The 12498-nt window shown below is 36.2% G+C and overlaps 1 protein-coding gene across 3 annotated transcripts in view; it reads right to left on the minus strand.

Moving 5' to 3' along the window:
• Nucleotides 1-12498, minus strand: part of LOC149565630 (uncharacterized) — a 122900-nt gene that overhangs the window by 98529 nt on the left and 11873 nt on the right. For 2 of the 3 annotated variants that reach the window (XM_089819139.1, XM_089819138.1), the window contains exon 5: nt 9371-9399. The exons of the other annotated variant lie outside the window; for it this stretch is intronic. In XM_089819139.1, coding sequence (XP_089675265.1) covers nt 9371-9399 — 29 coding nt within the window. The remainder of the gene's footprint in view (nt 1-9370; nt 9400-12498) is intronic. 3 annotated transcript variants of the gene reach the window in all.

Consider the following 12498-nt stretch of genomic DNA (forward strand, 5'->3'; position numbering starts at 1 on the left):
TGGCCTTCTAAAGATAGTGGGGATCAACATTAACTATTTCCCTCCCTTTTAGTACTCTTTGGACGCTCCTGCTCATCTCCTTCCCTCATGGCAAGAGTTAAACAAGCACATCAAATTGGATATTTACAAACAGTACATTACCACCACATAAGTCGATCCCCACAAGGGACTTCGTCTGAGGATGGCCTTCTATGCAGAGCAATTTCTACTTATTCAACATTGAGTCATCATTCACCCTACATATCTTTCTTGGCATTGGACTCATGCACTCTACATCACCTTAGGTTCCTCCAGAGTTGGTTCTCATCGACTCCATACTCAGACTTATCACTAGATTGAGAAGGAGGATCGCGTTTGTCGATTTCACGACATAGGGTGGCAGAGTTGAATATACACTTTATTTTTTGTTGTCCTATCTATTATGAGATCTAGGGGAGATTTTATTATCCTCTTCAGAGATTACCAAAATCTCTTCTTCGAGTCTACCAACCAACGGTGCCTTGCACTTCATTTACAAGAGACCATGAGACTTTTGGATCACACCTTACAAATCTAATCTCTAAGATAAATCGTTGATCAGCTAATCACCTCATTTCCAATGACTTCTCTGGCCTAGAGTACAAAGCGATAGCACGTTCTCCACACCCCCCCCCCCCCTCTTTAGTCACACAAGGTCTATAAGACCTCGCGAGAGATATATGCGTCAATGGTCCTCCACTTCTAGTGGATCTCAAAGATAGCACAAGGCATCTTCTTTCCATGGGCAATATCCCCCAGTTTTGGATTTCTTTTCCACAGTGGGGAGCAGCTAGTTGCTTGTTGGTTGCTGCTCCCACCTCCTAATCTTCTTCGCTTTGTTTTCCCCAAACACCGTTTGGTGGTCCTTTTGTTGGTTGGTTTCTTTCGTTGTACTTGGCAATCCCCCATACCCTCTTTGTAGTCTCTTGTTGGAGATTAATAATCTTATCTTTGAGAGAGTCATAACTTTGCCTTTTGAAGGAGCCACTTCCTTATTTTCTTCTTATTCCTTTTTATCTTCCATTAATGCTTTCTTGAATCACACCTTTCCATTTCTATTCTTCCTCTCTTTGCTTCCAAATGGAGTTCTTTTCTTCCTTTTTGTATCTTATGTTTAAGGGAGTCACAACTTTTCATTTCATGTCTTTTTGACCCTTCATTAACTTAATTTTAATTATGTTATACTTTAAGCTATGTTACCGGATTTGCACCCTAGGCCCTTGAACCGAGTATGGGTGTGAACAGGATTCACAAATCGGTCCATGATGGATCTAAGCAGGGTTTGTGTTTAACCCTATGGATTCATCAAGATGACCCACAAGGTCAAACATGGACCCTGCCCATATCCATCACAAACTCTGGGGAATCCAACATAGACCCTCAAGGACCCACGGGGAATCCAACATAGACCCTCAAGGATCCACGAGCCAAACTATGAAAAAAGGGGGTCAAAGTGACTTTAAAAATAAAATGCTCCAAACCCTAAAACAACCCTAATGTGAAGCCTCCAAAAACACATTTCATTTCACATTTGCTCTCTCATTTTGCTCTGCATCTTGCAGATTTGAAGAGAGGTGATTGAATTCGGAAAATAACATTGTGAAGTGCCAAATATGTAATGACCCCAATTTTCATGTGTCTTAATTAGATTAATTATTAAGTGGTTCAAAAATTTAAAAATCATTAAGACTTATTTAATTAATTAATTTCATTATTAAATAAAAAGGGGACTAGAATTAATAAATTAATAAAATAATGTTGACCTTTTGTAAATCTCCATGCACTTCGTAGAGGTCTTTCTAAGGAGATGGTTGGCCACTGTAAATCATTATGGAATGCATTTGACTCTTGTGTTTCTGAAAGTTGAAGGCTAAAGATAGTTTGTATGTAGTTTTGGAGGTGCAAGATCCTCCCTATTTTGTACTTGTAGTTTCGGTGGGAGTAACTCCTCGCCCTAGTTTGTCCACTGGAGATATTGCTTCAAATTTTTCACTTAATACTTCATTTTCAGATCCATCTCTATCGTGTGGAAATATAATTATAAATATCTAGTTCTTGGCTATTCAATCTTGTTGGTGTATACTCTGTGTCAATGATTCATTCATGTATTGCAATAATCTTATGACAAAGTAATTATCTAAAATTAGAGTGGAACATTACGGTTTGGAGCCAAAGGGTGCCAAGTGTAGTTGATTGAGGGCTGAAGGTGCCAAAGGTACTTTTCCCTCAGTTGCTTCCCTCAGGTACTTTACTTAGTGCGTCCCTCGAGTACTTCCCTTGGGTGCTCCCCTCAGGTACTCCCCTCAAGTGCTTCCCTCAAGTACTACCCTCAAGTGTTTGCCCCTAGGTACTTCCCGCGAGTGCTTCCCTCAAGTACTTCCCTTTGGGTGCTTCCCTCGTGCACTTGCCTCGAGTATTTTCCCTCAGGTACTTCCTCGGGTGCTTCCCTTAGGTACTTCCCTTGGGTACTTTAACATTGGGTATAGAAGTACGTGACGTACAATGAAAATTTAGGTATCTTGCAGTTAGGTACATTGAAGTAGTATAAAAGCCCAATTTTCGCAAGCCTGTGGAACAATTTAGAAATGGATTGTTGTTAAGTCATTGAAAAAAATCAAGAAGGATTGGATCGATGAAGGATAGTAGACAAACATATCCCTCAAGGACTACAAAGACCTAAGGTTGAGGTACTCATCCTTTGAAGGTAATAGGACCTGCAGCATAAATCTCAATTGGGTAATAAACAATGAGGTACTTAGAATTATGAGCCCTATGAATGAAGTCGTGCCTTCACTACAGCCACAGGAGGATTTGGACAAGAATGAGTCAGCAATTTTCCCTTCAACTATAACACATCCAAATTTCCAAAAAGGTGAAGATTGCACCAATTTCGTTGAACTAGCACCTAATGATCAACTTGATGGAAATGGGATTTCTATCAGTGACACTTTGAATGATCAGGCTCTATCAGTGATTGATCAACTTCATGAACATGTTATCAATGATTTCTTATAGGAGCAACTATAGTTGGTTGATTATGGAGTATATCCTTTGGTAGAGCATGAGACGTGCATGGTTAAATTCCCTCCCTATGAGGGGCTTCCTCATGGAAACAACAAGATCAACCCGAATTATGAGATTCCAGAGGAGATTGATAACATAAAAGCTTTTTATCTAACCATTGATGTGTTTGATGATTAGCTACATTGGGATCTTGACTCCAAGGATGGAAACATATATATCAGAGTGACACAATGGAAATTTGTTGGAGATTTGCAGGTGGTGTTTGTAATAATGGTGCAGCATCAAGCTTTCAACGATATTGCTTTTGGCGATGAGGATCTGTAATGTCCTTATTTTTCATAAGTGTCTTAATTAGGTTAATTAAGTGGTCCAAAAATTTAAATATCATAAGGACGGACTTGATTGAATTAAATATTAAATAAAAAGGGGACAAAAATTCATAAATTAATAAAATAATGTCAACTTGTTGTAAATCTCTAGACAATTCCTCGAGGCCTTTATAAGGAGATGGAAGGGCATTGTAAATCATTATGGAATGTGTTTGACTCATGTTTCTGAAAGATGAAGGCTAAAGGTAGTTTGTATGCAATTTCAGAAGGTACAAGATACTCCCTATTCTGTATTTATAGTTTCAATGAGAGTAACTCCTCACCCTCATCTATCATTCGAGATATCGCTTCAAATATTTCACTTTGTACTTCATTGTTGGATCTATCTCTACTGTATGGAAATATAATTATAAATATCTAGTCCTTAGCTATTCAATGTTGTTTGTGTATACTCTGTGTCGATGATTTCTTGCATTACAATAATCTTATGACAGAGTAATTATCTATGAATGGAGGAGAACAGTATCGTCTAAAGCCAAAGAGTGCCAAGTATAGTTGATTGAGGCTCGAAGGTGTCAAAGGTACTTTTCCCTCGGGTATTTTCCCTCAAGTAATTCCCTCAATTATTTCCCTCCAATGCTTCCCTCGGGTATTTCCCTTCAAGACTTCTCTCAAGTATTTATGTTAGCAATGAATGCTGATGATATTCTTTGGGGAGTATATGAGGTAGTTGATGAGATTGTATGTTGCATTCATGACTATGTTTGTCATTGATGTCAACATTGTATTGTTTCTGTGAAGGCTAGCAAAGTAGCAGACTGAGATTGAGCTAGTAAAAACTTTTGGTATCAGTTGGAGAATTGCACTGTTACAAACATATTCTACAGTGGTCTTGAGTAAGTAGATAAGTGCACAAGCAAAGTTATGAAGACGGACGCAAGTTATGCGATGTTTAGTGAAGATTGTTCCAAAACAGAGCAAGTAAGAAGCAGTTAATGATTTTCATGTTATATCTTTAACAAGGATATAATCACGACATGTGAAGTTAGCTACAAGAAGAAGACAGTTACTTGGTAACGTGATGAAGTGCGCGTGATAGCCGACAATAATATGTGATTGTCAAAATAAGTGTTTATCTTATTGAAGTTCTATTTGATTAATTGGGAAAGGTACACAACCGACTCAAGTAATTATTTTGAGAACACAGTATAAAGGAAGAACATTTTCCTTTTTTGAAATATGGATTGCGATTGAGATCAAGTGAACAAGAGCAGAGTATTTGGTAAATGCGAGTAAGCGATCCAGGGGATTATTGGATGTGAAGTTGGTAATTTGATCGAGATAGAAGATTGGTCCGGTTGACAAGACAGAGGAAGAGGAAAGTACAAGTACAGTTCATTCTATTATTCTGCAAAGAATAATACAGAGATCAATTGGACAGTAAGTTTAGTGGGCTTGCCCTTGAAGCTGTTTGGACAGTGGGTCCATCTGCCTTCTGCAACTCCTAACAGGGTTGGAATCTCCTAACAGGGATTCAAAGTCTCGTAACAGGGAGAGATATGTACTGAATGTATTTTACAAACTCCTAATAGGGTCTATCCTCTTACAAGGAACTTTAATATTAGTACATCATTTTGTTGGTACCATCCCCATCGGGGTTTCCCCTCTGATCAAGGGTTTTCCTAGTTAACATATTTGGTGTTATTGTTTATCTGTATCTTCTTATGGTTGCTGATTACATTGCTCACATGGTTAAAGATTATTAAGGTTGATAAATGTTTTAATAGTTGGATAACTGATTCACTCCCCCCCTCTCAATTATCTTGGTGGACTTTATATTTCTAACAATTTACTCTTCGGTATTTTGCTTGGTTGTTTCCCTCAAGTGCTTCTCTTGGGTACAAAGGTATGTGACTTGTAGTGGAAAATTTCAATGTCATGTGGTTAGGTACATTACAAGATACCTTCCAAAAAGCAGACTTTAGTGTTCAAGGCATGTATTTCAACCATAATTCTTTAGTTTTTTGATAGATTGTTTAAGTTTTTTAGAAGATTTTTTTTTAAATTAAGTTTTTGTAGAAGTTTTGACGTTTTTTTTTGTTTTTTTTCTCAGAGATTGCAACAATGAGCAGTCAAAGCTCAGTAAGTGGGGAGGGGCCTCAAAACATTTAAAATTAATAAAGGGTCTCCTTTATGGAGACAACCTACAATAATTTCTCAATTCCTGTAGGTGGAAGGTTTATTTGGAAATGTAATTTTTGTAACACACAATATAAAAGCTCCTACCCCTGAGTCAAACTTCATTTTTTGGGCCTTGGAGGTAGAGGGATTAATATGTGTGAGGAGCTAGATAGGAAGGGGGTTGTCAACTAGGCAAATAGCAGCATTCATAAATAACAAGAAGATGTTGACAAATCAATTTCAAAAGAGAAACAAGATGGTTATACCAGGAAACAAAAAAATAATGACGCAGCCCACTCAACTAGCCTCTAGACATCCCTTATTGCCTTTGCCTTCTAGGGAGGATGAAGAAGTAGAAGAGCCACCACCTGCAAGAGAGGTCCATTAGATAAGTCATTTCAAAATGAGTTAAGAGATATTGTTGATGAAAAAATGGGTCATTGCCTCTATGGGAATGGTATTCCATTCAACTTAGTGAGAACACCTTATTATAGGGAGATAGTGCAACAAAAAACAATGCAGCTTCTTAGTGCAAGCAATAAATAATGAACCTTCTTGTCACCAAGGCCCTAGATATGAAAAGGTGACCACTACCTTATTACATAATGAGAGAGAAAATGTAGAGATCTAACTAAAACCAAAAAGAGATTCTTGGGTTCAAACAGGTGTGTCTATTGTTTTCGATGAATGGAATAATTGCCAAAACTATGCACTAATCATTGTAATTGTTGTATCCCCTAAGCGGGCAATGCTTTTGAGAGAGGTTGATTGTAAAGGAGAAGTAAAAGATGGAGAGTTCATTGCCAAAATTATCATTGATTCTATAGAGTCAATGGATCATGACAATGTTGTCCAAATAATTACGAACAATGCAAAAGTTTGTAGGGTTGCAGGTGCTTTGGTACAGGGTAGATATGATCACATCTTTTGGACACCGTGAACCATTCACTCCCTTAATTTGGTGATTCAAGCAATTGGCACCCAAATAGAATGGGTGAGGCAAATATACGAGGAAGGTGAGGAGATTCAAATGTTTGTGAAAAACCACCATATGTCACAAGCAATTTTTAGAACTTTCTCCAAATTGGAATTATCGAAGGTAAATTTTAAAATCTGATTATTTAGTTTCATTTATCATTTTATGCCATGTTTTACATAATTGAATAAAATATTTTTTGGGGTGCTTACATATTTTAAATATGTTATTAACTTACTATTAACATATTCTTAGGTGGTTGAAACCTACTTTGCATCACACAATACAGAAAAGGCCCAAAAGGTGAAGGTAATGATATTGGATGATGATTGGTGGGCTATGCGGATCATGTATAGGAATTCACTGAGCCTATCACGTTTATGATTTGGTTTGAGGACACTTATAAACCATGCTTGGAGGACATCTATGATGCACTAGACACCATGTTGGAGAAAGTAAAATTGGTAAGTTCTAATACAATCCTCTATCCTTGTTTATTGGGAGATATCTAAATTTTTAATTAACATAACTTACATCAAAATAACTTACATGAACATCATTTGATATCCTAGACCATACAAAGGAGAGAAAATGATCCTGAGGACACCTTGTAAAAAAAAAGTGGAAGCAATTGTTCTTCATCACTGGAATAAGATGACAACAGCTTTGCACCTCCTAGCATATGCTCTCTCTTAGGTATTATAGCGCAGAGGTACTTGCTATTTTAGGTAAAGTGGCGCCATATAGAGATGGTGAGGTTGCTAGAGGATATAAGAGGGCATTTAGTAGACTCTTCAGCAATGGGGCAAATGTTAGAACAGAATTTGAAATATTCATCTCATGGAAAGGTGCAAACCCTATTGTTGTGAATGACCAATGCAAAATGGATGCTATTACATGGTGGTACCTTTTTGGGCAAGATTATGTATACCTCTAGCCTCTTGTAATTAAGATTTTATCAAAAGTAATTTTGTATGTTCTTTTGTCTTTTTTTCTTTGGCCACTTGCATTATAGAATTTAACACTCAACGCTTCACACTCTTGAATTCATCTTGTATTATTTTTATTTTTTTTTATTGGTTTTCTCTCTAAGTTGCGAGTTCTGCTACCACTGAATGGAATTAGAGTACATACTCCTTTAGCTACTCAATGAAGTGTAACCAGTTGGGTTCAAAAAAAGCAGAAGACTTGGTGTTTGTTCCCAACAACTTGCGCCTCATTGCACGTAAGTATCCAAAATACAAGAAGAGGGGTGGAGAAGCTATGGGATGTAGCACCCAAGTCTATTGACTTCCATATGATCATTCAAGATCTCACTAATGCCACTTTGCTTGATGTGATGATGATAAGGATGACACGGCACCCTCTAGTGCTAGTGGAATCAGTTTGGGTTCCAATGAGGATGATGATCTACCAATTGCAATTGTTGAAGACCCCATTGATCCAGATTTTTGTGATAATCCATTCGATGATTGATGAACACTTTCATGATTCATGAACATTGAATCATGTTTCAAACTCTAAGGAACTATATTTTGAATTTTCATTTTGTAATTCAATAAATTAATGTGATGATTTTCTCTAGAATCGTGAACATAGACCAACGATCAAGTATTTAACTTTTTAATGTTTATCTTTGACATTTGGCATTGATCAATGATCAAGCATCATAGATTCATAATTTCATACTATGAAATGATTTAGTTTTACAGTTATGTATATTTCTCTTTTTTTTCGTATATATAAGGCATATATATATACACACACAAATCCATACGAATCGTAATGGAGAAAAAAATCACGAATCCATAAACTGGACTCTCACCCCAACCGACAACTTAGATTTTAAGTTTATTCACTCTTTTTTTTTTTTTTTTTTTTTTTTTTTAGTCTCTTATCTTTTAAATTTATTAATAATGTATTGCTAAATCCTATTTCAAATTTGAGAATTATCAGCTTCATCCACTCTTTTAAGAGGAATAAACTTACCTCTAGGAGAGGAGAGAAGCCTTTGGTTGTACATAGTGCTTTGCATCTCATTGAACACAAGACTCTTTCAGACAAAGAAAGTCCAATAACACAGTAGGATGTAGAGTAAAAGAAACCAACACAGATTGATGAGGATACTACAGTTACACAAGCAAAGCTTCTTGGTATTAGTTTGGAAGAGTTTGATCATGAGTCCACTTCCAGTAATTCTAGTGATGAAGATTTTAGGGATAATTAGAAGCCTTACTTCACTCCCTTTTGTTATTTTGAAATCATTGTACTTAATCTAGAATATACAAAAATCAAATTGGACATTTTCATTGTTCAAACTTGAAGGTTAAATTGTTGATGTTCACTTCAAGTTTAGAAGTATTTAAGTTTTTGTATTTTACTAATTTGCAATTTGATAAATATTCAGTAGTTCTTATTCCACCACCAGTCCCCACTTTAGTCCCTTGGTCCCCCGATCCTTGAAACCTGTCCTTGCATCCCCACATTAGTAAACTTTGTGGAGCTATGTAGATCATATAAATATCAGTACATTTATGAACAAAAGGACAAACCGCAAATGACAATTGAACTCTATTAAATATATTTTGTCCCATTTCTTCAGACGAATATTACTTAATGTGAATTCAACACATGAAGTCATTACAATGAAAAATAAGTCAAAAAAAGGCACCCATAAGGCTTGGGAGGAGCCATAATGAGACCTAGCATTTCCAAAATTTGTTCACCCTACCCTCATGTAAAGAGACAATCAAAACTGCAAGTTTTATAAGATGAATAAAAAAATACTAAAAAGTATGTACAATCCATCTTTTATAACTATAAAAAGTTAAAATGAGGATACAGTCCTGCTTCAATAATTGGCTTGGTCATCTGCAGAAATAAATTGCACATTAGAATTACAAAAGCTGGCCCAAATATAGAAAAGGAAAGCAATGGATTAGTAAAATAAAGAAAACACATACAAGAACCTTCACAAATGAAAAACCTGTTCTTACACTTCCTCGGCATGAAAAACGATCTCCATGATAGAAAAAGATAACACCAAACAAGATCTATAGAATGAACCCCTTGACTACATGGATACTTTTTTATGCAGACTTACTATGGTGCATAAACTTGAACTAAAGGGAAAGATAATCTAAATATTTATAATCTTAGACTTACTGAGACAGCAATCAAAAATCTATTATTGTATTCCCTCTGCATAAAATGCAATCCACATAAAAGAAAATCAAGAAAAAGAGAGTATGTAAAATGCTTGAATCCATTTCACTGCTTTAAGAACATGCTCGCCGTCATAGACTTACTAAAATCAATTAACTTGAATAACAATGAAGTCAAACTACATACAATACGTAGCTATATTAGTATATTTTCCGGTTATTACAAATTACAAACTATAAAATTATAAATTAAATGATTAATTGGTTGTCAAAAGCAAAACTCTGCTACAACAAAGTTTTTTTTCTAACACAAAGGAGGTCTAAGTTTCTGAAAATAAATTTGAAATTTCAAAGTTGCATTCAAAATTCTTGTAATCTAATCTTCAGCGGAATGATAAAACAATTCCACTACCTTATTCCGTACTTTCTAGTCTCCTAATTGATGTATTTCAATAAGTTTGATTCTAGCATATAAATTCATTTTTTTTGAGAACCAAATGGCTAATAGATTAGAACAAATCAAACTGTACAAAGCATACGGTCCAACTGAATGTTGCTGAGAACCCAACACAGCCAAATTGCTTTGCATGTTGCTGCCATTACCAATTCTGATTGGACGACAGTTGAAGTCCCAAGTGTGCAGATCATGTTCTATCATAAACATTGTATAATTGAGAATGTTCATAGTGTATCCTTATGAAGTGGTACTTGACTTGGCACAATCTAGGGAGAACATCAAGGGACCATTTCTTTAAGTGATATAAGTCATGAATTGCCAAAACAACAGCCAATAGCTTATAACAATGAGGTGCTAAAACAAGTTCTATCAATTGAGGAAAATGCATGGCTCCAACATCCCAGTTTTCTCAATGGAAGGCTATGCCTTCAACTCATTCCACAATAGCAAAGGAATTGATTCTACTGGCTACCTTATGAATTGGAAAAAGCCTTTTCCTAGCAAGTTTATTGCGTTCTATGCACAGCCATTCATCTCCAAGACAAACTACAGATAATTGAATGACATACAGACCATAGAGCCATATTTCCTGAGCTAAATACAACTGCTGCATTTCTGTACTTCTTTTTATTTTAATACAGTAATGGGATTAGGGAATAGATGAATTTGCTCACAAGTTTTTCTTTTTTATCTAACTAGAACAGGGATATAGATGAATATGGTCACAAAGTTTTCCCTTTTCTCAGCTGCAACCTCCTTCCAAAAGGTTTCTTAACAACACCAAGTAACAAGGATGTTTTAGTGTTTGAGAAGTTTACAGCTAAATCTTCATTGCCCGTCTCATACTTTTTGAAACTCATTCAAATGCTCATCCTCGCCAACTATTTCATTAAGTGAACTATTTGATTTCATTCAACAGCATTCAACTTCCAAGATGTGCTTCCAAAACTTTCTTCCTAGATGTCGCATACATTGAAAAAAAAAAAGGTTTTTTGGAGATTCTTCAAAAAGACTAATAGACTCTCGTAATTTCTAATGCTTCTCCCATAAGGCCAAGAAACTACCTCTAATATCACTGTCATAAACCAAATCTGAAACTGATGAAGAGCATAAAATAATCTCTGAAAAAAGATTGCAGATTTTGGAAACCTCTGATATATTTTATTTTTATGATTTATCCTAGGCTCTGAAATCTCTAGAAGAGCAAACTTGACCTCAAAAGATGAAATAAACTTTTAGTTAACCCCACAAAACATTCCCAAAACAGCACATAAATAAAAGCTTTCTGAGAAGATATGTATGCCGACTCAAGGAAAGTCCAAGAGCGGTATGGGATCATGCTTAGCTGTGATCAGGCTTCCAGGATTTGGCTCACATTTTCTGGCCCCAAAACACACTTTCACTTGAGGCTTCAAGACCTTCTAAAGCTCTTGCAGGCAGTGAATCTCACTCACTTCATAGTCTTTTTGCCTACAGCAGGATTGGTTTTTTATAATTGACATATTCCTATTGATATCTACCTAGTTGTGTTGTGATGTGGAGCGTGATCAGACTCGGAGGTTAACTTTTCCCAACTTTATTTGGTGTGATTTGCCCCCAGATTTTACTACTGTGATTCGGGGGTAGAGCCCTAGATGTGCTCCTTGTCGCAGTACAAGGTGGGGTCAAGGAGCAACGCCCCCGTAGGGATTTTTTCCCAAAAGCTTAACCAACTTTATTATTGTAAAAGGCGTCGGCTACTATTTTTCTATTGGACAATTTATTCTAGCCCTAATTTTGTAAGCGGCAAAAATCTTGTATAAAAAGGCCTAGGGTCAGGGATTTTATAATGTATGATGAGATAGTAGCTTCTTGTGGCGGTATTGAGCTATAAGGGATTACATATTGTAATCAGGTTATAATCGCTAGATAATAAGAATATTGGACCTGTTATTTGGTGGACATAGCCCAGGAATTGAGTGAACCAAGTTAAATCTTTGTGTCTTGGGTTCTCTTCAATGTGATTTATTCTTTTCTAATATTGGTTATATTTGCATGTAATTGTTATTTTTGTCTCATTAATACTAACAATTGATATCAAAGCAAGGTTAATTTCAGTTATCCTCTGTAGGATGGTCTCTCGGTTGAGTGGGAGTCTTATGATTGAGTGGGAGCATTGGCAGACGAGGGTAAGCTGAAGGTTGAGAAGTTTAATGGGCAAAACTTTGAATTATGGAAAATGCAAATGGAGAACTATCTTTATCCGAAGGATTTATGGTGGCCATTGGAAGGAAAATCCAAGAAACCAACAACAATGGTGGATGAGGACTGGGATATTTTGGACTGAAAGGCACTTGGAAGTATTCGTTT

This window comes from Cupressus sempervirens, chromosome 3, assembly GCF_028749045.1.
Source record: "Cupressus sempervirens isolate cs-2001-9-10 chromosome 3, ASM2874904v1, whole genome shotgun sequence".
Taxonomy (NCBI): Eukaryota; Viridiplantae; Streptophyta; class Pinopsida; order Cupressales; family Cupressaceae; genus Cupressus; species Cupressus sempervirens.